Genomic DNA, 23,551 nt, shown 5'->3' on the forward strand with positions numbered 1-23,551 from the left:
AAACATAGATGATATAAGTATGTGCAAGTAAAGAAATCAGACGAGGTTTTCTGTCACAATAATGTAAATTAGACACCATAAAAATGATATTCCAGTTCATTTCCAGCTTAAAGCTCATCCTCTGAATTCACTTCATTGCAGAAAAAAAATTCCTTATCTGGTGTGTCCAGGGCACAACTAAAGGACGTACAGAACTATGTATGCCAAGACAAAAAAAGCTAAAGAAGAGTAGTAATTGATGTAAACAAAAATACACATTACATATTAATTCAAAGCATGCAGCTTTAAAAATCTGTTACTTATTAATAAAGTGAAGCCAGTCTTACCTGCTAATAGTCTGGACTTTGTGCCATGTAAGCTTAGACTCCAGTTTTCTGTGAGCAAGAGCAATAACTCGGAAGCCCTGCTTAGTGTAGTCTTCCAGGACACGCTCAAAGTCAACAGGAACTTTAGAAAAATCAAGTTTTGGGTTATTAAAATATTCATATTTCAGCTGAGCTATAGAAGAAATAAAAAAATTTGCTCCTTTACCTGTTTCCTGCTTACACAAGCTGGCAATCACCTCTGGGGCACCTTTCATGTAAGCATCCATTCTCTTTTCCCCTAGAACCCTGGCTATGACACACATGCGCTGCAACACTGAGGAAAATGGAAACTGGCGCACAATTCCAATTTCATACCCAGTCTGTGCCAGACAGGAAGGAAGGAACAAAAGGGTTACATCCACATGCATCTTCAGAAAAATAGGTATGGGCTAAATGAAAAAGTATACTTACCGACAGCTCAAACAACTCCTGAAAAACAAAAAAATATACAGTCACTCTAAATATCCATTTTGAGTATTTCTTCAGCTACAAATTATTTCAACACAAATCAGTATGAAGTCATACTGTATTTTGAATGGATTTCATAAAAGCTGAATATAAATATACTGCATCTCTTTAGTATCCTTTACTTTAAGTGAGACACAGTAGAACTGTAGAGCTTGATTTCTTGATTAGAATTACCAAGACCTTTCACATCCAAACTGTTTAGCCTTTGTAAATTACTAAAGTACTATGGTGTTTCAGAATGAGGCCACATTATTATTAAGTATATTCCTCCAAAAAATAATGCACTAAGTTGCAAGAATGTTCAGATATCAACTACTGCACAGAAATTACTGCTGTGCACGTACACTGAACCCTGAACAAAAGGCAGTTCTATCTACTACAAAATACAACTCATACAAATGTACTGACTTGTTACACCCTCCCACTACTCTGTGATAATCTGGATATACACTCACATGCTTAAAATTTCCCTTGGTGAAATATTTAAAAATACTTCAAAATACAGCTAGAAGAAACATTTGCTAAGTACATTTTGTTTTTTTACTCAGCACTTAGTGACATTAACAAATTATTGTCTTAACTGAAACTGCAAGGTGAGCACACCTAAGCATTTCATTAAAACATATGAATTTAGTAACATGCAAATATTAAAAGGCATAAGCTCAAAAAGCATTACTGTACTTTTTAACTAATCAGTAAAGGCAATAATGCTGACACTCACTTTGCTCACCTTGCAATGGGCATATACTAAATCACTACCTTCAACAATGGTTTAAACATTTTTAAATGTTGTAAAGGTTTGTTGTATCCTTGCCATCAAAACCCTCACAGTTCTGACCAATTTCAATTTTATCATATAGTAAAATGTGTTTCTTTAACTCATATCAATTGTTTTGAGTTTTTATACCATTTCTTGATCTGTTGCTTGCTTGGATTCTGGGGAAAGTTGTTTTGAAGGTCGAACCACTGTTGGCATGATTCTATTATGAAGGGCTGTTTCCTCTTCAGTTGCTTCTTCTAAAATCTGTATTAAAAAAAAGTCAACTAATTTATACATTCATTAACTTGGACTTGCTCATAATCCAATATTCAGGAGACAAAAGGCACTTACCCATCCTATTGCTTCAAACATCTTCAAATCAAGTGGATCCCCAGAAAGCACCCCTTCAATTTTTGTAAGGGAATGACAAGTTGCCATGCAAGCAACAAACTCTGACTTCAGCAAGCTCTCACTGCAAGCCCTCTCTTCCGGCAAAAGGAAACTGAAACAATGAAGTAATAATATACTTAGCACTATAATTATTTATTATGAGCCACTTCAAAAGGTTTGTTTAGATTAACAGAAGAAAATGGACTGCACAAGTCCCTTCACTTGTGTTTTCACACATCACGGAAAACAAATTAAGACTCTGGGCTGGAATCTTCAGAAACTATCACAACTTTTTCCTCCTTCAAACACTCAGTGTTCATTCCTTCCTTGTCTAGTTTGATCTCTCATACAGAGCCCTTTTATCACTTAGTACTTTACTTAATTAGCTAAGGTAATTCATTTTAGCAGCCCAAAAAGTCATTGCTTAGGAGGACAGGATTAAAGAAATATGCAACTGTTTTGCAGTATGACCATGATGAGATCTCAGACTAACAAATAAAATTCTGCCTCAGCTTCGCTGGGGAGTTTAAACTTCCACTAGACCTAAGCCACAGTTCAAGTGGCATTCCTACAGCACATTACAAAAATGTAAACATACATGAGCTCACACTGAATTTTCTATTTTATTCTGCTGAAGCTGTTACAGTACAACATGAGTATCATGTTTGCTATCAGCCCCGAGCTCATCCTTACCGAGCATTTTCCACCCGCTGAATTCCCCAAAGATCCAAGCCATCCTCAGTAAGTGTGCCAGTCTGCAAAAGAGACCAAGGGCATGGCATGTAGAAAAAGCCTTCAGAAACAAACTATCTTCCAGCAAAGCAAAAATTAGCAGCTATTTAAGAAAATTTTCTTTTGTTTTCACATACAAAGCAAGACTTCAGGACAGAAAATACAGTATCTCCCCTTGCTTTTTGCTAGTAATTAAGTTCCAAACCTGGTAAATAACTTTCAAAAACATTCAAAGCAGTCATGCTCCTCACTGGAGACAGGACAAATGAAACAGACCTTTAAAATCCAAAGCTCATAGCACATCATCTCAATATTCAGAGACTAAGGACACTGGAATATGGGCACTAAACCATTAGTACTATCTTATATAGTTAAAACAGTAACTGAAATGTACTTACATTTGAAATAATACAGTTAATATTATACTTATTATTTGAGATAAAATCAAAAGAGGAAAATAAATTTTATCTAGGAAATAGCCAAAAGCAAAGAATTCTGGCTAGCAGCATTACTGTCTTTCATTCATGTTTGTTTAACAAATAATAACAAAATACACTCACTCAGCTTTTCATTGATATTAATGAAAATGAGAACAAGTCTGACTTCACACCTGAGTTTTTCAGAAGCTTGTGTGCTAAATAAAGTTCTTAGTAAGCCTTAACTCTCACATTTCTGAGGTGCCAGTAGTAAGTTGGGAGTTTTGAGATAAGAAAGCAGCTCAATTACAACAACTTCTTAGAGCAGATTAAATTAGGAGAATTGGCAGATGGTAAACACTGAATACCTGGAAGCTCCCAGATCACAAATCATCTAACTTATATGAAAAATAATGAGTTTTCCCTTTTTATCTATACAAACTCCCTTTTCTAAAACAATGCTCCTTCAGGTAGCAGGTTTCAAAATTCACCTAACCTTATCAAAACACACAAGATTCAGCTGGCCACAAATATTTATCCTTTGTGGGCTGATGCAGAAGATGCCAATTTTTTTCAACCTTCTTTGTGCATAAACGATGCCAGCAGTCATAGCAGCAGGGAGTGCTGGAGGCACCGTGATGGTGATAATGTCAAGGGACTCGATGATGATGGTACGAGCTGGAACCTGCAGCAGAGGTCAGAGTTAACGAGCAGAATTCACTGCTTACACATTCACCATCCCACTGATGTGCTACCAAGAGCAAAAGCCACACATTGTTTTCCCCAGTACAGTGTGTTCTGGATTGCCCAGAAATTTAGCATAATCTTCACCTACCATCAGCAACCACAATAATCCAGTCCTAAATTATCCACAACCCATAACTTCAAATTTGCACTTTTCTCCCTGGCAATGTATTACTTTAAAACATAAGCTGAATAATGCAAAATTTTTTGAGAGAAAAAATAAATAAAACAAACCAAAAAACTTAACAGTTATCAGGTTATTCCTTGATAAGGACTTTTTTGCCTGCAGCATGTTTAGATGGGCTGTATCCTATTTCTTCCAACTATAAGTCAGATAGTTACATATAACAAAGATAAAAATCTAGTAATTGGGTCAAGAGAAACCAAGGAAAACTCAAATTTCTCTGTAAGATATTAAACTTCTGCTTCTGTGCTGAATTTCAGTCTCAGTAACCTTGTCTCATTTCATTGATATAAAATAGAACAAAAAAATTTTCACTTTAAATCAAATAGTTTCTCATCATCTGAAGTGTGATGGAAGTCATGGTCACCACTTTTCTAAAGTAAGGCAGTTCTGGAGCAGAAATGGAAACATACCTCATTTAAGATGCTATTGACAATTGTGTAAAGAAATCCAAAGCCTGCTACCACCACCAGAGACAGGAGAAACAAATAGGCATCTCTGTAGAGCTTAAAATCAGTTGGCTTTGGATACAGTATGGAACGAACAAGCTGTCCTTTAGCAGTACTAAAGCCTAGAAATAAAAAAGGAGTAAGTTCTTAAAAATACAAACAAAAGCAAAGCTATTAAAATACATTAAAAACCTCAATAAAACCCTTAAGCTACTAATTTCATTACAGCTGTTTCTCAATATCCACAGCAGATGTTTTGCAATACTGTAATTAAGGTGTTTATATATGCACATCATACTAAGGGCTTCTCTCCTACGGCAAGGACATGCAGCTGATGCAAACAAACCCCTCCTCTGCAGCAGCAGCAAATCCTCACATGGTTTGGCATGGCAGAGTTTGCTGTACTGCATTTTGTCCCTCACAGTGCAGAGCTAGTGGGTATATTTATTGTCTAATTAAGCCAGACCTTGCAGAAAAGAAAATTAAGATATTCAGAGTCCAACATCAAATACTTAAATGGCAGGTCTACTTAAGTTCCTTTGAGAGCCAGAATGAAAAAACTCAGAAAAAACTGCAGTGCAGGGAGTCATCTTCTGAGAAGGGCACCTCCTGATGGCATTTTGACAATTAAACTAGAAGACTAACCTCTGAAGGTCTCAGTTGAACAACCAACAGATATCCCAAGGCGCTCCTTGAACTTTTGCCTCGACGTTTAAAGAGGCCAACATTAATGCCCAATTTTGTGTGCCCAAAACATTTTTCATCTGCTTACACTTCAAAGTCTATTACTACAACCTCAATGTCAATGCCAGCTCTTCTGGCATTAGTGACAGCTCCCTGACAGCTTTTCAGTGTGCAAGCCACCACAGCAAAGGCTGAGCCCTTGCTCAGGGCATTGCCTTCAGCAGTTCATTTCTGTTGCTGTTTGGGCTCACCCTGCTGTACATGCACACCTGCCGGGCACATGAAATTGATTTAAGAAACAAAACAAGTTCAGATATATATTATTAAAGGGCAGATGTGTTCAACAGAAGGAAAATATCTATCTGAAAGAAAAGACTAATAAAAGCCTCAAGAAAGAGAATAAAACAAAAAATCAGAACTTTTACTGCTACAGCAGACTAATAGAAGGTGAAAAGAATACACCAGAGTAAGAAACAGCTAATTAGGATGAAGTTATTAGTTGGAAATCTTGCTTTAAGTAGCAGCCTAGTTAATGCAGGCCAATTTCTTCTAACTTGTTTTATTGTACCTTGGATTATAGCTTGCATTAATTTATTTTGTGGTAATTTTGTTAAGATAATCTTTGTAAAGCAGAATCCCACAATTATACTAGCTTGTGCAATTGGTTTTCATGGACATTTAACACCAGATCTCTAACAGATGAATTAGCATTTCTGTAGATAGATCAAACTAATTTTTTAAGTAAATGTTATGCACTTTGAAATAACTATAGGTAAGGAAAAACATTTGGCATTGTGAATGACTCTACTAAAAGCAGCTGTTCCCCACTACCCATCCAATCAGCTGCTCCCCACTATCCAGCCAAACCTTCTCCAAGAGGCACATGCAGTTCAACCAACACACTACAAAGAAACCTCTAAAGGACAAGAAAACACATTAAAATAAGTTTTAAATTGATGCTAAAGACTTTTTTCCTTGCCAACTGTTAATCTTCAGACCATCCTCTAGTTTTATCAGTTTTAAGACTTTTATCAAGCTATTTGGGGTGCATTCCTTTACCAAGTTTAGCAGTATCAGCCAGTTGACACACACCTACAGAAAGGAGTAGTACATTAACAAGGGATAAAGGCAACCATCAGTACCTGTCCTCACCACCAGAGCTTTGACCAACTCCCCAGTGTAGAAGCGGGTCTGGATGACATTGGTCCCACAGAACAGCGTGTGCCGCTTGTGCACCTCGGGACTGTAGATCTCATCTCCCACTGCTTTTGGATACTCTGAAGGATTTGGCAGATTGATCTTTGTGACAGGAACACTTTCACCTTAAAGGAAAGAAAGTCTCTAAGCAAGATCAGAAAAGACATTTTTTTCATTCACAACTACAAGTAGAATAATATAATTTCACTTCAGCAGCACAGGCAGACTTATGGAAGTCATCTTCCTTTTAGCATATTAGGTAGTCTCTCACCTTACCCAAATGATATTTAACTCCTTATAGTCCTTTAACTTCCTTATAGAGCTTCTATGCCTTTACTTCAAATGACAGTGATATAAAACACAGTTCATTAGAATAAAAAACAGGACAAGCTTCCTTCTCTCGCTGAAAACCATCACCCCCATCTTTACTCAGAAAAGCTAGAAGCTGAAGAAAATTATTCTCAGCTCCTTTGGTGACCAAGTGCACTCAAGCTAGGGGAGCAAACAATTTTTATCAGTTGCTAGCAACAGCAAGAGGATCAAGTATATTCAGAAAAACTGAACACAATAGAATATACAATCTCTGAACTAAAATTTCCTAAAGGCTGTCAATTTGGACAGATTATCCTAGGAATAACAAAAAGGCCATCCTAGTCACTGAAGCTGTCCTTTAAATACATCAGACACCTGATTTCAGAGTATGCAGGCACAATTTGAGATGATAATTTGTGGTTTTAAATACAGTAGAACATTCTACTCAGTACTTCATTTTTGGAAGAAGCTAAAATTTGGGAAAAATATTTCTGAAGAAACAGCCTTCTGATCTGCACTGAGAACATCAAGTTAAGAGGCAGGAAGACAAACTATCAAGAAGAAAATTTTTTAACAAGAAACAATCATTCATTTTTGGAGTTTCCAAGCAGTATTAGGTAGCTTGACACAAGTACCTAAGTGCCTCAGAACATGTGTAATTGTAAGAACGTACACATTTCAAACAAAATAAACATATTCAGTTTTGTTAAAACATACTGCAAGTAAGCATGCACACAGGTATAAGCTAATACCTTTAGCCCTGCAGCACTGTGTATCAAATTTACTTTACCTGTTAGCATACTTTCATTTACAATGCAAGTACCACTGAGCAGCACTGCATCACACGGCATAATCGTCCCGTTGGATGGAATCAACATGGTATCTCCAGGCACAAGGTCAGTGGAAAGGATTTCTTCTATTTCTGAGTATTAGAACACAAACAAGTTTACTTGAAAAGAGCCACCACCTATAAAACCTGATAAAGATCCTCACACTCAAGATCCAGGTGGTGACAAATACAACTATTAATAAAATGTACAACTTGATTTAATTAATGGCATGAAGAGATTTTAAAAATATAAAGAAAAGGCCATTGATAAACCCCAATTCCACCACAGATTATACTCCAGAGCACATGGATAGAGTGCATCATGACAAATGAAAGGAATTGAGCTTATAAAAAGATATTAATGATTAGCTACAGTTTAACTTCAGTATAAAGACATGAATCCAACACCAATGTATGTCTTAAAAACAAACTCATGCATCACACCTTTTGGATACCACACCTTTAACTGCTGTGATATCCAAATGAGGGGAAGTTCAGAAATTATCTTGCAGCCCTTGTTGGGTAATAAATTGTAATGGAGACCCAACACATGCACATCTTTAAATTAGGAAAGAAACCAGAATGACTATTACATAAGTGGAATGGTAGAAAATGAGAAAGAGCAATAGAACAAGCACCTAATCTAGAACAAACCTGATACTCACTGAAAATTGCATCTAGAAGGTTAACCCTGAACACATTACCCTATCTAAATTCCACTTTAACCTTCTTTTCACATGCAATTTTGCTAAGGAATGCAAGCATTTCCAGCTGATTAAAGAAAGAACAGATGCAGACCCACTTTACAGTCACACTTCATGAGCAATTTAAATTCAACCTTCCAAGCCACCTGTGAAATTTACCTTGGTTTCCTCTGCAGACAGAAACCCTTACAATGCTGTGAGCTGCTACCATGTCATGTAACATAACATATTGCTGCAAAGGGGAGAAAAAAAATCATTATTCAAAAGCACAGCTTGTCTTCTTCTAAAAAATGCACATTCTACAGTAGAAGTGATGAGATTCTCTAACATTCTTTAACAACAAAATGCTACTCAAAACATGCTCTTGAACATAGTTTAGAAAACTTATGGGCAAATAAAGTTTGAGCACATCAACCTGTACAGACTCCTATTTTAACAGCATTCTGGAAGCAAACATACACTGTCCTGTAAAAATCTTATAAAATCATTTGGTCATTTACAAAAGTAACAGCTGCAGTAGTTGTATGAACTTGAATTAAGGTACAAGTTGTTTGGGGTTTTTTTGTCCCTGGCCTGAATTCAGAGATTGCAATTTAAGGATAATTACTACTTTGATTCCCATCAGCTAAGTCTACAAAGCAAACTGAATCACCAGTTTAACAATCTATATGCTTCACTGGGGCTCAGTTCTGCAAGGCCTTTTCAAACAAGCAAACAATACAAGATGGAATCACTACCGTCAATAAAACTTGGTCCATAAACTTGTGTCAGGTTTTATTTAAGCAAGGGAGTGTTTCTGTTGTCTGAGGCCAACCTATTAATTCATCAGCGTGGAAAGGCTGCAAAGGTCTCAAATAAAACTATAAATACAAATTCTTTCAGCTCAAAGAGAGAAAATGCATAGCAATATTCTATCTGTACAACTCTGAAAAATTCTTAAAAGATTTGTAGGCAATTTCATAACAAAAATAAGGCAATGAGTAAAAAGCCAAAAAGATGCATCCATTTTCCTTGAACTTACCTTTCTAATGGTGTAGAGTGAGCTAACAATGGATATTACAGACATAATCACAATTGCTAATGCATAGTAGTGATACTCATCAGTGATCCATAATATCACACTGAACAACTGGAAAATGTAAAAAGGGTTGAGAACCTAGAAGAGTGACAGAACATTCAAGTTACACCAAAAGGTCACATGGGTTCTCCATCAAAACAAAGCTGAAATTATCCTTCTCCAGGGAGAGGACAATTTCAGTTCTTTATACATACTTTTTGATTTGCCAAAATGATCCTTTCTTTCACTACCTCCTCAGCCCCTCAAAAGCACAGTTCTCACTCAAACGTACACAAATACAGACTTCAAAGACTGATACATTTTCCCCTAATGTTATTTTCCCCTAAAATGTTATTTTCTATTTATTCTTAATAAATGCCCTGATACCTCAAGTTCTTACTCTGTTAGATCAGGTTGGAGACTTTCTTTGTTCAGAAGTTCTATTGTTCATTATATATACTACATTTCATTTGTTCATTAAAATAAATATGCTGTAATATATAATCCCTGGCCTTCTCATGGAGAACATAAGTCATTTTATGTTTTAAATTAACTACAAAAAATAAATAAGATGCTGACCCTTTCAAAGAATTCTGATATGTTTTCTAATGTCCTTATTAAGGCACCAGGCCTGTGAACTCTGGAGAGCTTATAGCTGAGGCATCTTTAGCTCTAAGGAGAGCTGGAGAGCTCAAAAAAATTGTCCATACCATTTTTTTTTAGAAAGTTGGGCTCTAGGGGAAGGTTTCCAACAGTCAATAGTCAATAGTCATTGCACATGAAACAACTTTCAATTATATACCTTTTTACTTTGATTTGTTAAAGGAAAGATTTTACCTCCTTAACCAGAAGCTTAAAAATGGAAGGCACTTTCACAGCAATTTCATTTACTCCATAGAATGCTTTTCTGTATTAAAAAGAAAAATACAAAAAAAAAAGTTAAGATTTTTTTAGGAGTCTTATTGAGGCTTTTATTTTAGACACAGATTGCTAGAAGATGAATTGATAAGCAAGCAGATGCTCCCATATTTCAACCTGTATGAAGGTCTCATTTAAAAAAAAAAATCAGACACTGATCACTCAATTGTCTTCTGGGCTTTTTAACACTCTGAGCACAGGTAATGAAACATCAACAACTCTTCCCTCAAGTACTACTGCAATATTACCTGTAATCATGCATTCCCTTTGTCAGTCCTGTGCTGTGTTCATTATGAATTGCAGAGCAGAAGGTAGATTCATCTAGGCCTCTAAATAAAGGAAAAGTCAATGAGTTATTTAAGAAATCTTATATTTAAAATTAAGTCTTCAGTGACTCAAAAGAGCTAGGTCTTTGCCACGAGGTTTACACCATTTTATAAAACAACAAGATCTATGGACAAATGTATTCTTAGCTGGTTTTGTCACAACTGCAGATACCAGTGACACATTAAAAGCAATCTTCTTGTTGATATATCTTACTCTGTAGGACAGTCACACCTATTCCAATCAAAATGGAGACACTTCAAAAATGAAGTACAATACTAGCATAACTAGTATTCAAAGGCTTCTAAAACGTGAGCAAGTTTTATAAAACATTATATGAAATCAATGTGAATCAATATTTCTTCAAATTATCTTCATTTGACTCTAAGTAGTAAGAGAATTTTTTTAGAAATAATTATTAATCAATTCATTAAATAAATCTATACCACAGCTATTTTACAGCATCTTACTATCACAGTGTTATCCATAATGAGGAAAAATGCATCCTACATTTGTGCATATTTTGTAACAATTACTTCCATTCTCTAGAACACAGGGAAAGCTTTACAAATCTTCACTACTGCAAAGCCTAGGATCACATTTCCACCAACTGCTTGTACAAGAACAGAAGATGAAAATTATGTGTTAACCTGGCCCTGGGTTTACCAGGTTTCTCGAAACCTTTTTAAGTTCAAGGATTTTAATAATACTATTTTAAATTTAAAAGTACACAAAACTCTGTTAATAGCTGTGTTTTTCCTCCCACTCTACCATGAACAACTTTTCTTTTTCTGTAGGAAAAGAAATGTAATAGTGGAGTTAAGGAAAGTGCCTAAATTTAAGTGCTCTATATGCAAATATGCATACTTATGTGTGCCATGTCCATGCAAGGACAGAGCTTCTAGCACAATGTTCTCTGCTTTTTACACTACTGCTACAGACTGAATTCGCAGGGCACTAAAATCCCTGTGTGCAGAGTTTATTATAAAAAGCACTCATCAACCCACTCAGAAATTCAGTTGACAGTAGCTAAAACAAAACAGACATCCAAGGTCAGAGTTGCATCCTCTTTGGCTATGTGACCAAGTCTGACTTAGTCCAAGAACAATTACACTTGCATTTCCTGTGTTTAAAACAGTGATCTTAATATTATGGTAATATAAAAAGAACAATGATATGAAACTCAAGCTCTCATAACTGAATTAGTTGCCCAAGAAATCTTAATTTGCCCCCCTTCTGTGTTGTGTTAAGCCTTTCATGATGTGATCAAACTGCTCTGTCTCTGAGTGCTGGAGTAACTGCAGCCCACAGTGAATGCTCCTCATGATGCAGGGTTGTGCTTAGATCACAACTACAAATGTGCTGCCTGCTTTAAGGCTTTTACTATACAGACCTCTGTCTCACAGATTCTCTCCTTATAAATATTAACTTGATGTTCTACCATATTATTAGGTAATATCAATTTTTGGTTTATGCATATAAACTGAAGGGCAGAACAAAAAGACGTATCTTAGAGAAGGACAATTTTTTCAAGACTTCTTTTCAGAATATTTATCATTCACAAGCTCAGATATTATTTTGCACATGGTATCTAGTACTTCACTACACAACCATATACTTTAGAGGAAAGTTGTAACAAACTGGAATTTTATCTGACCTTGTGGAAAAGTGACTTAGTGCTCTAACAGTATCCAGTATGTCTCAGATCCACTTCTTTCTCCTCTTTATTATTCAATAGCTAAAGAATCATGTCCAGCTCAGCTACTGTACCTGACTAAACAAGTGGCCAGGCTCAGTCATGGCTAATACATCAAACAAAGTAAAGTTTGGCTTATCAGCAAGAATGTGATTGAATAAATGCTCCCATAACTTCACAGGCATATCTGAGATTTTTCCAGGGCTTATAAATTGGCTGAGTTATCACAAGAACATCAAAAGGCACAGTCAAAGAGCCACAAATGCCAAGTTTCAAGTCACTGCTTTAATGCTAAGGAACAACATTTTTTTCTAAACACATGGAGTCATATGATTTTTTTCCAATACCTGTTTTTAACATACAAGTACAGTTTCTTAATCTCATCTGTGGGAACCATTCCCTTTGAACAGTTTACATTAGGGGCACTGTAGGCATGAAAACAGGAGCCTGCAATGCAAAATGATGACTGCCACTATCTGCATGACTGTATTTCATGGGAGACTTAACACAAAAAATGCATACAAAACTTTTAATTACTTACTCCTGAGAACTGAGACATTTCCACCCTCCCAGATGAGGACTGCTCAGTTTTGTAATTGCTTGTGTTACAGCAATTTAAAGAAATTGTTTTCATTGCTGATAACTTTCCATATTATTTGCACACACCTTTTTGGGAAAAAAACCCATCTCCACATGGTGGTTCAATGCAGTGAACACTACTAATTCAGGCTTAAAACAGATTTTATTGGTGATCTGAATTTATTGTTTCAATGGGCAGCTGCCAAAAATGGAGAAGCCTGTGCTCATTTAACTTATGGCTCTATGAGATGGCCTTATCAAAGAAAGAAAAACTTTCTTCTTCAACCCTAACATCATGCAACAGTGTTGCTGGATAAAAGAAAATACAGTGCATCACAAGCTAGTGCTGCACACTAAAAGACATTTTTTATCAGTGCAATAGACCTGTTTTTGTTACTAAAGAGTAACAAGAGATGGCTCAGATCCAGCCCAACTGCACTAAAACATAGAAACAGACATACACAAACATGAGCAAAAAAGGTATTTGGTGAATTCCTCCTCTTCCTAGATACTCCTTTTGGGTCTAGCTCAGCAATACAAAAAACTAAATTATTCCATCATAATCAAAGTTTTTGAGTGTTTATAGAAGGACTACTGTCTACGAACAGGTGCTCTGATTCTGAAGTAACTCCAAGAACAGGCAAAAAAGCCTGCAGAAGCATGCAGCTGTCACCCTGCACAAATCACACTTGATAAAGGCAGATTAAACAAACACCTTCCTTCCAAATTCTCCTGCCCTCACTATGGTTCAAACAAAGACTAAATGAGCTCAAACAGCTGGTCAGAAAATAACATCAATTTTCAGCATGTTCTTAGGCATGCTATTTTATTTTTTTTAAATACAGTTTGAAGCACAACACATAAGAAAAAAGTGTTCTTACCGTACAACATCAAAACTTTGAACTGAATCATTCCAAAAATACTTCACACTGTGATGTGTGAAGTAACGAATCTGTAAGGGCAACAAAACATAGATGTCAAACTGGTACCACTTAACACATCTCTTCTGACTGGCTTTGTTCTGAGAGGTGACAGAAACTGAATTTAGAAAAGCTTCACTGAAAAATGAATACTTTTCTTTCAACATAATCTTTCAAGCTTTCCACAATTTTCAGTAACAGGTTATTGAGGAGATTTCTGTTCCACTCAAAAATGAGTTAGTCTTTTAGACAAAAGCAGCAACTCACATGTACTGGACTGTGTGTGTTTATTCTCAATAGTATCTGAGAATCAGCCAGCACAGTAGCACAGTATTGCAAGTTTACTTACAGGCAAATGTTTTCTTGAATCGTTTTTATTCTCTTCTGCAGCAGATTCAGAGAAATGAACAGCATGGCCATTTGAAACCTTGTGCACAATGGGGTTAGGATTCTGTAAAGGATTGGCTCCCAAGGAAGGCATAATGCGGACCTTTGCACAAAACCATATCTTGAATTCATCCTTAAAAAGAGGAGGGAAAATGAGTTAGCTGAAAGAGCATTTGAACGGCATTTTACTAAAACAGCTGTAGCAAAATCACAGATCATAGATTAGCAGAGTCCATACAGAATTGCAGAACATAGCTTCATGTTAACATCAGCTACCTTAGGAATAATTTTCTCTCCACAATTCTAAAAGCACATTTTTGCACTTGGGTCAGCAGTTACACCTTACTTCAACAAATGTTATCTTTCCTGAACAAGGGAGGGGAAACCATGTTTCAGCTTATAGGAACAAGGTATTTGCTCTGTAACTGCTGATGACAACACCATTGCTGCATTTGATTAAACTGCAAGACAGACTACTCGGAATGCCCACTGCAAAGAGCTGCCAGCCTTCCCACACAGTCATTCCCCAGGAGCTCTGTTCTGCACTGCTGTAAGGCACAGTCATGTCTACACTGCAGGCAGGGACTGCTGCACTCCAGCAGCCAGAAGGAGCTGCAAACAGGGAGAAGCACATCCCCTGCACACTTACAGTCGTTCTCAGCAGAACCACCTGGCAGTCCTTCAGAGCAGCCCTTCTGCACGTCGCTTTCACACGCCACTGGGGCATCCAGTAGAGGAGGAGGAGAAGAAATCCACCAGAACAGATCACTCCCACAGTAACCAGCACCAGCTTCCAGCGACACAGATCGTAGCCATAGATCTCCTGCATGGCAGTAAAACAAGTAATGATGACTCTCCTAATTACTGTGCCTGGGATGCCAACATTAATTTTTCATAATGTGCAGTATTTAAAGCAAATCAAATTTCAAAGCCATTTCCTCTTTTTTCTTTTCTGGGGGAAGGAAAGATTTGGAACACTTAATACATGGTGGAGTGGAAGCAAAAAGGAACACTGTTTTGCTTAGTCAGAAATATAAACATCAATAAAAGCCTGACAGAGGCTGTAAAACATTTCGTTGCAAGACTGTCTCCTCTCTGCACTGCTCCCTAAGGACTGAGGCTGCAACACAACCTGCCTTAACTCTCAGTGAACAACAACATTTTTGACCATGACACAGCACAAGTCAACTGAACATTTAAGAGGAAAAGTGTGTGGTTTTGTCAAATGCTGATTTTATGACATAGCATTTAATTAGCTAGCATTCAGTTTTGAATTACTACTGCAGGCTGAATTTTATACATTCTAAAAAAGCCCCTAAATGTATCAAACATCACTTTCTAGTAGAGAATTTTGCTTAGTTTGCCTGCTATTTAACAAGAAACACTACTTTACAAACTCCAGGCTACACTCTAAGGTACTGTAACTTGCACCAGTTAGAAAAATCCTTTTCCCATGAAAAAACCCCCAAGTATTCAGTGTGCAAGCACCAAATTAACTTGATGACAGCCAGGAACAGAAAATGATTTAGTGATTTACTGGACACTGTTTTACATTCCTGAGTTTCACATTACATCATTAGATTATATTTCCTGCTGTAAAACGGTAATGCAGTTTCCCATTGAGTCCCACCCATTGTTCATACTGACATGAACTTCTGGGATTTTTTTTTCAACTTTTCATTAAACAGTGTTAGAAATTGTTTAAACTCCTTTCCTAAGAAAATGCGTTTCAAAAGTTTGGTTTGTCACCTTCTCTGATGACAAAAAGCAAAAGTAAAGCCTATTTTCTCTTCAGCAATAAAAATAAGTGAGTGAAAGATGGTGAGAAAAATTCTTCTTTTCAGGAGAAAATAAAATCATTTCCTAAAATAAAAAATATAACTTTAGTGATTAGGCCATAAGCATCTCCTGTTCTAAGATGCATTTACTTCCTTTCTGTATTAGAGCTATCTAGTGAAGAACTACTTTTCCTTGCAGCGTGGACAAGGACAGAACAGTCACAGAAACCTATCATTTTTGGAAACAAAAATCCCTATATATACCAAATGGACTAGAAAAATTCCTGTGAACCCCAAGTGAGCTAGAAATTGAAAGAGTAGCTGCTAGTACTTTCCTGTCAAAGCTTCCTGCTTTGAATCACATTATGAAGCATTAACCTGTTTTAAAATACAACAAAAAATCTCCAGGATTTGGACAGAAGAAACCCCAACTAACCAAAGAACAACAAAATACTGGTAATAATAAAAAAAAAACAAAACACAACTCACTTTTTTTCAATTTTCATCTGTAAAAGTGGAAATGTTAAGCACCAAAATGTGTCATCTATTGGACTACTGACCTTAATAAAAACCTTTCCTATCCAAAGACTAATTTCTTAAGACCAAAAAATATTGCCAAGGATAATCTCATAAAATTGCTAAATTGATTTAAACAGAGACAATCCACTTCCCAATGCAATATGCCCCCTTTAAGCAGAAAACCCTGAAAATGTGTTTCTTCTATTGTAAAAAAAACCCAATTAACAGAATTCATTACCATCTCATCTTCCTCTGCTTTATTGACATATTTCTTTTCTTCTTTCTCCATGTTTAGTATGATATGAAACTTCTCAACTTGAGATATGGAAGACCTTCAACAAGACAAGAATTAAAAATGAAAACAATATTACTGATTTGACACCTAAGTTTTATGTTGTTTCAAGTTACTTTCGGTAAGTTCATATATAAAACACAACACTGACCAAAAGTTAATATTTATCTTCAATTTGCACTGTTACTAGTTTCTAGAAGTAACTATCTAAGGAGGTCTATAAAACTTTATGATGGAACATCAGATAAATACAAGTGAAATACTGCATAAACACCAGGCATTAAAAGAGGAAGAAGCAGCTTGTACCAATTTAACTCAGCTACACTCTACATGCAGCAAGCAGTTTTTGGTACATTCTACAAGCTTCATGATGGAAATGTAAATTAAAAAAAAAAAAAAAAGGTTAAAAGAAGTAGGTTAGTATTAGACATTTGTATCACTCTATATGTAATAGCTCCTATCACATGCTTTCACAAGTCAGGCTATCCTTCAAGAGGAAAGGCACAGTACCCCTGAGATCTACACTTCTCATCTGAGCAGAATAAATACTTGCTCAAAAACATTTAGTCCCCAGTTCATTATTTCTAAATCAAGACATGCTTTTTGGTCAGTCTTTCCCCTTCTTTCCAATTCCTCTCCTATTCAATTTGCATCAAAATCTCTCACAGTTGCTAATCTTGAGAGGTGCTTTGAGGACAGATTATGATCACAATTTTCATGAATAAGAAAAGGCATGAAAAAAATATGGCACTGTCTACAAGATGGATGCAGTGCATACAGATCCCAACTCCAAAAGGGGAGAGCTACAAACTAAGGCTAAATACAGTGAGGCTTATCAGAACTTTCCTCATTGCATAAGCAAGAAAAATCAAAACTACCATGTCAAACCACCAAATTTTTGAAAATCAAACTGCATCTAACCTCATTTGGGCACCCCTGTATATTTTAATTGTATACAATTTATAATTAATGCACAGGAACAAAAAACTACCACAATTAAAATCACTAAACAGCCAGTGCTCACCTGCCAAGACATAGATTAATTATAATTCTCTGCACTGACATGGTACGGCTTTCAATTATATTTACTGCACATACATAAATCTCTCAGAAGACACTTACTACCACAGCTTATAACCAATCCTCAAGTATTAAGTCACAGCACAAGTAGCTACTCCAATTGTCCTTTTTCAGGCTGTTATTTTTAATGAGTACATATTATTAATAAGTAATGTTAATTAGTACAATCACTACCAATTTCTCTGCCATTAACTCCCCAACATTTTCACAAACCAAATCTCCAGACTACAAGTCAGATGCTCTCAAAGCCAGCCCCTGGATCCGTGCACTCACATCCACCAGCAATGCCAGCTTCAAAGGGTCCCTCCTCCCATCTCCTGCAGCTTATCTACAGCATCTCAGCCACTCGTGCTTTCTGCCACCCACCATCTCCTTCCCACTTAACCCAATCAATGAAGCAGGAACCCAACAGCAAAGGTTTCTTTTGCTACCCAAAACTGGATCTCCTCAGAAATCTATTCCCACTGCTGAATAAGTAGTAGAAGAAACACACAAAGGACACAAAGGAGAGAACTGCATCACAGCACAAAGCTGACTCTCAGGTGAGAAGCTCAGTACTTCATAAATTGATACAGTTTTCATTTTGTTCTGAATGGAGAGAACTTGCCAACATTGGATTGGAACATCAGCTCACACTTTCCTTGACTTGTTAAGCTGAAAATTTTCTATTGCTACGCTATAATTTTACTGCAGATTTACTTGGAAATTAAGCCACACAAGTCATTAAAGTTCTAAACCACACTTTCATTTAAATTGCCACTTTCTTAACTAAGGAGCTTTCTATCCTGGGAAAGATAAGATATACATAGAACCAGTTAAAATCTGTCCTAAATCTACACAGGACTGCTAAGAAAGCTCCTGAGGACAATCTTTGAATTAATTACATCAAACAACTTTATGTACACCATACAAATCACATTTTCAACCAAGAAGTCATGCAGTCAGAAAATGTTCTGTGCATTTACAGAATTATACTCCTAATAGAGTTCACAGGTCCAGGAAAGAATTATTAGGTTAAGCATACTTGAGCTACTCTGCTCTTAAACCAGCACACACTTCCCTGCTGTGATGTACAGTAACATCAAAAAGGGTCCTGCAGGCAACTCTCCAACCTTGATGGACATATCAAGAAAGAACTTGATACAGGAAAGCACCAGGCAGAAAAATAAATGCAAATAGCTTTCAGATCAATGGATCTCAACTGAGATTTCCATTTGGCCAGTATGGGACCTTATGGGACACCACGGCAGTGTGAGAGAGAAGTGCAATTGCCTTCATTTAGGCAATGGGAAGGAACATCAAGTTGTGGGTCTGAAAAAGCATGAAAGGAAATCTCAGCACTAGCAATAATTCCTGTGATTCAGTAAGCTCTTTGAACAGCTGGGTAGAATCAGACAGGGAATACATGAGGAGAATTAGGAGGCTATTTCTGACTCACATCATTAGCTCCATCTGCATTATTTTATACAGACTCATTTACTGAACAACCTTCAACTAACACATGCTCTCAACATAGCACATACTGCTGGTAATTTTCCATATTAAAGTCCAATTCAAATTTCTAAACTTAAAAAGCATTACAGAAATATTTTCTTCATTGATGGGTCATGAAAATGATTCCTATTCCACAAGAAAGAACTGCACTCTCTCTCCTATCATATCTCTTCTGGCACACCATCAGCCCAAGCATGTCACCACGAGTTCAGATGGGTAAGTTCTGTGGTTTGTGTCCCATGTCCTGCTGAAAGCTGGAGCTGAACACCACTACATGGTGCTGCCTCCTTGGGTGACTTCAGGCTGCTGGGACAGACTGAAAAAACCTTACCAATTCAGAGAGACTTTAGCAATCTGCATTTGAGTTTTACTTCCTTCCTTCTACAATATGATGGAATTAAACATTAAACTGTAAACTTTTAATCAAAGATTTAAATATAAATCTTGGTCTTTCCAGACCAAGCAAGAGAGTATGACATTTTACTAGTACTCAAATTGAAGTGAGGTGGAAATCTACTTGCAATAAGCAACATGAACATGGGAACAGCCAAATATAATGTGCTCTGATGCACATTACAGGCTGCCACTCAGCCTCTCTCTCTGGCCCAGGAGTGAATAGCCAGAGAAATCCTCTGCCCTTTTAACAAATTGAAAATAGCAACCTTTTCAAGAAAGAAGACTTACAACCAATGGAAATGCTGAAAGTTACTATCACTCCACTCATAATATTTACTTATTGCATTGCTACTGTATAGCTAAGCACATTCTAGAGCCAGAGTAGTAGGAAATTTCAAAAAGGTCTGTAAAGAAAAGGCAGCTTGCCACTGAGATTCAGAGAATGAAATCTCTTGCAACATTGTGTAACAATGTAGGTATAAATTTAACAAATAGTCTAGAGATCAGCTGAACAGTGTCTGAACTCTAAGAGCATGCATTTGAGTCACAAGCTTAAACAGTAAATCTCCAACTCTGCAAAACACAGTATATAAAAATTAAGTTGAACAGCATTTCTAATTTGTAACTGTCCTGAAGAGTATGCAGCTGTGAGCAGGACAGCAGCACCTGCAGCCTCAGACCTAAGTTGATACTTAAGTCTGAATAAGATACTTATTTTGGAGCTAAAAGAAATCACAAATTGGATCACTAAAGAAATTACAGCAGTGTACAGAGCTTAAAACTATATGCATCCCTCACAATGAAGAAAATGCTGCACTTTTTCTCAATTACTACACCACTCCATATTTGTCCATCTATCCTGACTAAACCAGAATAACAAGCAATTGTACCAAAATATTTGAAAGTAACAAACATTTGTAGCAACAGTATAAGAGGTGCAAGTGAAGTTATGGAGTGTTTATTAAGGAAATTGTTCTAAAAGCACCACAGCAAGTCTCCATCAGTACACCTGAAGATTTCTGCAAGCCACACATTCAAAGGACTACTGGCTTACCTCAAGGTAGTTTTCTAACAGCTGGCATAATTAGTAAACTACTTCAGTGCAAATTTTACCCTTGGAGTTTGATGTTTGGGGTGGAAAGCAAAGAAAATCTTCGCTCTGTTGCCTTCAACATTTGTCTCAATTCCACAATCCTTAAAAACTAAATAATACACATGTTGTTGCCATATAATAAACAAATAATAAACACGTTGTTTATTCTTCCAGTTTTTCAATATAAGTGGCAGTTTCATAGCTTCAAGAGAAAATTTTTAAAGTCTGGACAAATTACAGCTCCAAAAGAAGAAACTTTTGGTAACTCCTGCAACCACAGGGTAATTTACACTCCCAATTTCTCAAATTAAAATTTATTTTTTAAAGCTGAAGTTTTTAATAAAATCCATGTATGGATACCTATAAAAAAATTACCGAGTTATTAATTTTGCTTATGGTCTTATCATCTGTCTTCTTAAAATACATGAGTAAACTTCCACATTTGTATTTTAAATGCTCCCTACTTTATTCTTTTCAGATTTTTGTAAAAAGTCCTGTGATAACTAATAGTTTCTCTTACCAATGAGCAGTCCAGCAGCTGTCCTCTGCACTTGCTTTTGTTACCATGAGTTAGCGAGGCAGTTCTTAATAACGGAGACCCTATCTACAAGGGAAGTCCTGACAAATGAACTATTTTGTCTAAAATCTAAAAAAAGTCTCCAAGGGCTTTTCAAACTGTTATCAAAAGATTAACATATCAAAGAAAATTTGGCACTGCTTGGAATGCTTTTTTTTTTCCTCTTCCCTCCAGAGTGGCCGAACAATTGCAAGACTGTGGCCGGGCTGGCGCGGAGGCTGCGCTTCCAGGCATCGGCCGCCCGGTCCAGCTCCTTCTATTCAAACAACAAATGCCTCCCCGGGAGCCTGCAGACACTCGCAGGGCTGTGCACAAGCCCTGATACTATCTGCCCAGCCAAAAGCATCTATGCTCCTGACCAAACCCTTCCTTGTATTTACAGCCCTGGGAGTGAAGACAACAACGTTCATATTGAGGACTAAAGGCAGCGGGGCAGAAACGCACGCGTTTCTCACTCTCGGCATTTTGCACTTTAGCACACAGCATAATGAAGCAATCACACACACCAGAGCAGACGACCTTTAGAGAATGAGTGCTGTAAAGCTAAGAAAGTGAACTTTGTCACTCACTACCTGAACATCACAGAAACAAGGTCGTTTTCTGTACAAGACAAGGCTCAACCAGCTCTGCATTGCTAAGAATACAAAAGGCAAACCAAGAGATGTAGCAAGGCAGACAATAAAAGCAAGAGACACATGAGAAGTCAAACTTCAAATTCACCTCTGTGCAAAGATTAATACAAGTAAATCTTCCTCAGCACCCTATGTAATTACTCTCAATAAATAAATCAAACAAAGTAAACTAATAGAGGAAGAAAATTAATAACAAAAAAACCTGACTGACCTGTCTAGAAAACAATCAAACACAATTCCCATTCCTGACATCCGAGCTACTGTCCTAGTAAGTGACTCACTGTGCTCTCCTGGGTCCAAATAGGCTACTAAAGGACCAATAACCCTCTTTCAGAACTTATTTACTGCATGTACATCCTCCACTAAGAGCCACCTTACACCTCTGTTATTAAAAATTAAGTTTCTAAATAGCTCAATGTCATGAAAAGCCTTTCATATTTCTGAATAAGAAACACCTTGAAAGTCATCATCTTGAACTGTATCCCAACTAGCCGCCAAAACACAAGGGGAAAAAAAGGAGGTTTTTTGCAACTTGAAAGCCAAACATTATTTAGTCACTCAAATTCAAAAATTCTGCACTTTAGAGTCATACTTTTAACAATTTACTCCAAGAAGAAAACAACTCTACAAGGGAATAGACCTTACAAAGGCAATGTTTACCACTAGGGCTTATTCTTGTTCCAGTACCATGAGATTCACACACACTGAGATAATTTACCAAAAAGTCCATTTTTCCCAAACACTGTAGTGAAAGTTTTTGGGATTCATGCAATGGGCCCAAAATGGAGGTAAAAGAATTGCTACACATACACAAAACACCAGCTAATGCTCAATCACTGCCATACCAGCAGTAATGAAATAAAAACTGAAGAAATGCTCAAACTGTAAGGGGCCAGGAAGAGGAATGAATGTATCTTCTAAGAAAATATTCCATCTGAAAAGACATCTGACTTCTCAGGAAAGATGAAAACTCAGCCTGGGTGACAGTTGACCATTAGGAGAAAGTGATGGCCATTCATTTTCCTTGACATGAGGAAACAAATATTTTCCTTGACACAAGGCTAAGAAAAAAGATTATAAAATGCTTACAAGGACGTTCTTCTCAAAACATATTTCATAATATGCTGCACATGCTAAAAATCAATCACCAAAAAAGCAAATTTGGACACAACATTTCCAGCTTGCAAGGGATGGAATCAAGATTTCTGCCCACAGTGTCTTGGACGTAAGTCCTGTATTTACTTTCCAGTCCTTCTCTTTTACATAAGATATCCTACTTTAGCATCTATAAAAATAATGTATTATTTCCTAAAATTTCTCCACTGGCAGCTATTGAAACAAGACAAGAATCTGCAGCCACTGAGAATGAAAGAAGGACACTTTAATACATTTGCAATTAAAGATCTTGAAATCTATTCAAACAGCTATAAGAAAGTCCTGCTAAAATGCACCTCATGACCTCTTATCACCAAACAGTCTGGAATCAGGATCCATCATTAGTCTCTGTGCATCCTTTAAGGAAAGAGTTTCTGAGTTGTTCTTTTTGTATTCTCAGTCTCCAAGGAGCTTCTGCAC

At 36.8% G+C, this 23,551-nt stretch overlaps 1 protein-coding gene across 2 annotated transcripts in view; it reads right to left on the minus strand.

The window, feature by feature from the left end:
* Positions 1-23,551, minus strand: part of ATP13A3 (ATPase 13A3) — a 54,354-nt gene that overhangs the window by 17,953 nt on the left and 12,850 nt on the right. For both annotated transcript variants that reach the window (XM_058031013.1, XM_058031014.1), the window contains 18 exons: positions 16,651-16,744; positions 14,765-14,938; positions 14,078-14,248; positions 13,690-13,760; positions 10,458-10,538; positions 10,129-10,198; positions 9,256-9,390; positions 8,394-8,466; positions 7,492-7,623; positions 6,335-6,514; positions 4,473-4,630; positions 3,628-3,816; positions 2,677-2,738; positions 1,945-2,095; positions 1,741-1,857; positions 777-794; positions 532-685; positions 327-447 (listed from right to left, as the gene is read on the minus strand). In XM_058031013.1, coding sequence (XP_057886996.1) covers positions 327-447; positions 532-685; positions 777-794; positions 1,741-1,857; positions 1,945-2,095; positions 2,677-2,738; positions 3,628-3,816; positions 4,473-4,630; positions 6,335-6,514; positions 7,492-7,623; positions 8,394-8,466; positions 9,256-9,390; positions 10,129-10,198; positions 10,458-10,538; positions 13,690-13,760; positions 14,078-14,248; positions 14,765-14,938; positions 16,651-16,701 — 2,108 coding nt within the window. In that variant the 5' untranslated portion in view covers positions 16,702-16,744. The remainder of the gene's footprint in view (positions 1-326; positions 448-531; positions 686-776; positions 795-1,740; positions 1,858-1,944; positions 2,096-2,676; positions 2,739-3,627; positions 3,817-4,472; positions 4,631-6,334; positions 6,515-7,491; positions 7,624-8,393; positions 8,467-9,255; positions 9,391-10,128; positions 10,199-10,457; positions 10,539-13,689; positions 13,761-14,077; positions 14,249-14,764; positions 14,939-16,650; positions 16,745-23,551) is intronic.

The sequence above is a fragment of the Melospiza georgiana genome, chromosome 10, assembly GCF_028018845.1.
Source record: "Melospiza georgiana isolate bMelGeo1 chromosome 10, bMelGeo1.pri, whole genome shotgun sequence".
Lineage (NCBI taxonomy): Eukaryota > Metazoa > Chordata > Aves > Passeriformes > Passerellidae > Melospiza > Melospiza georgiana.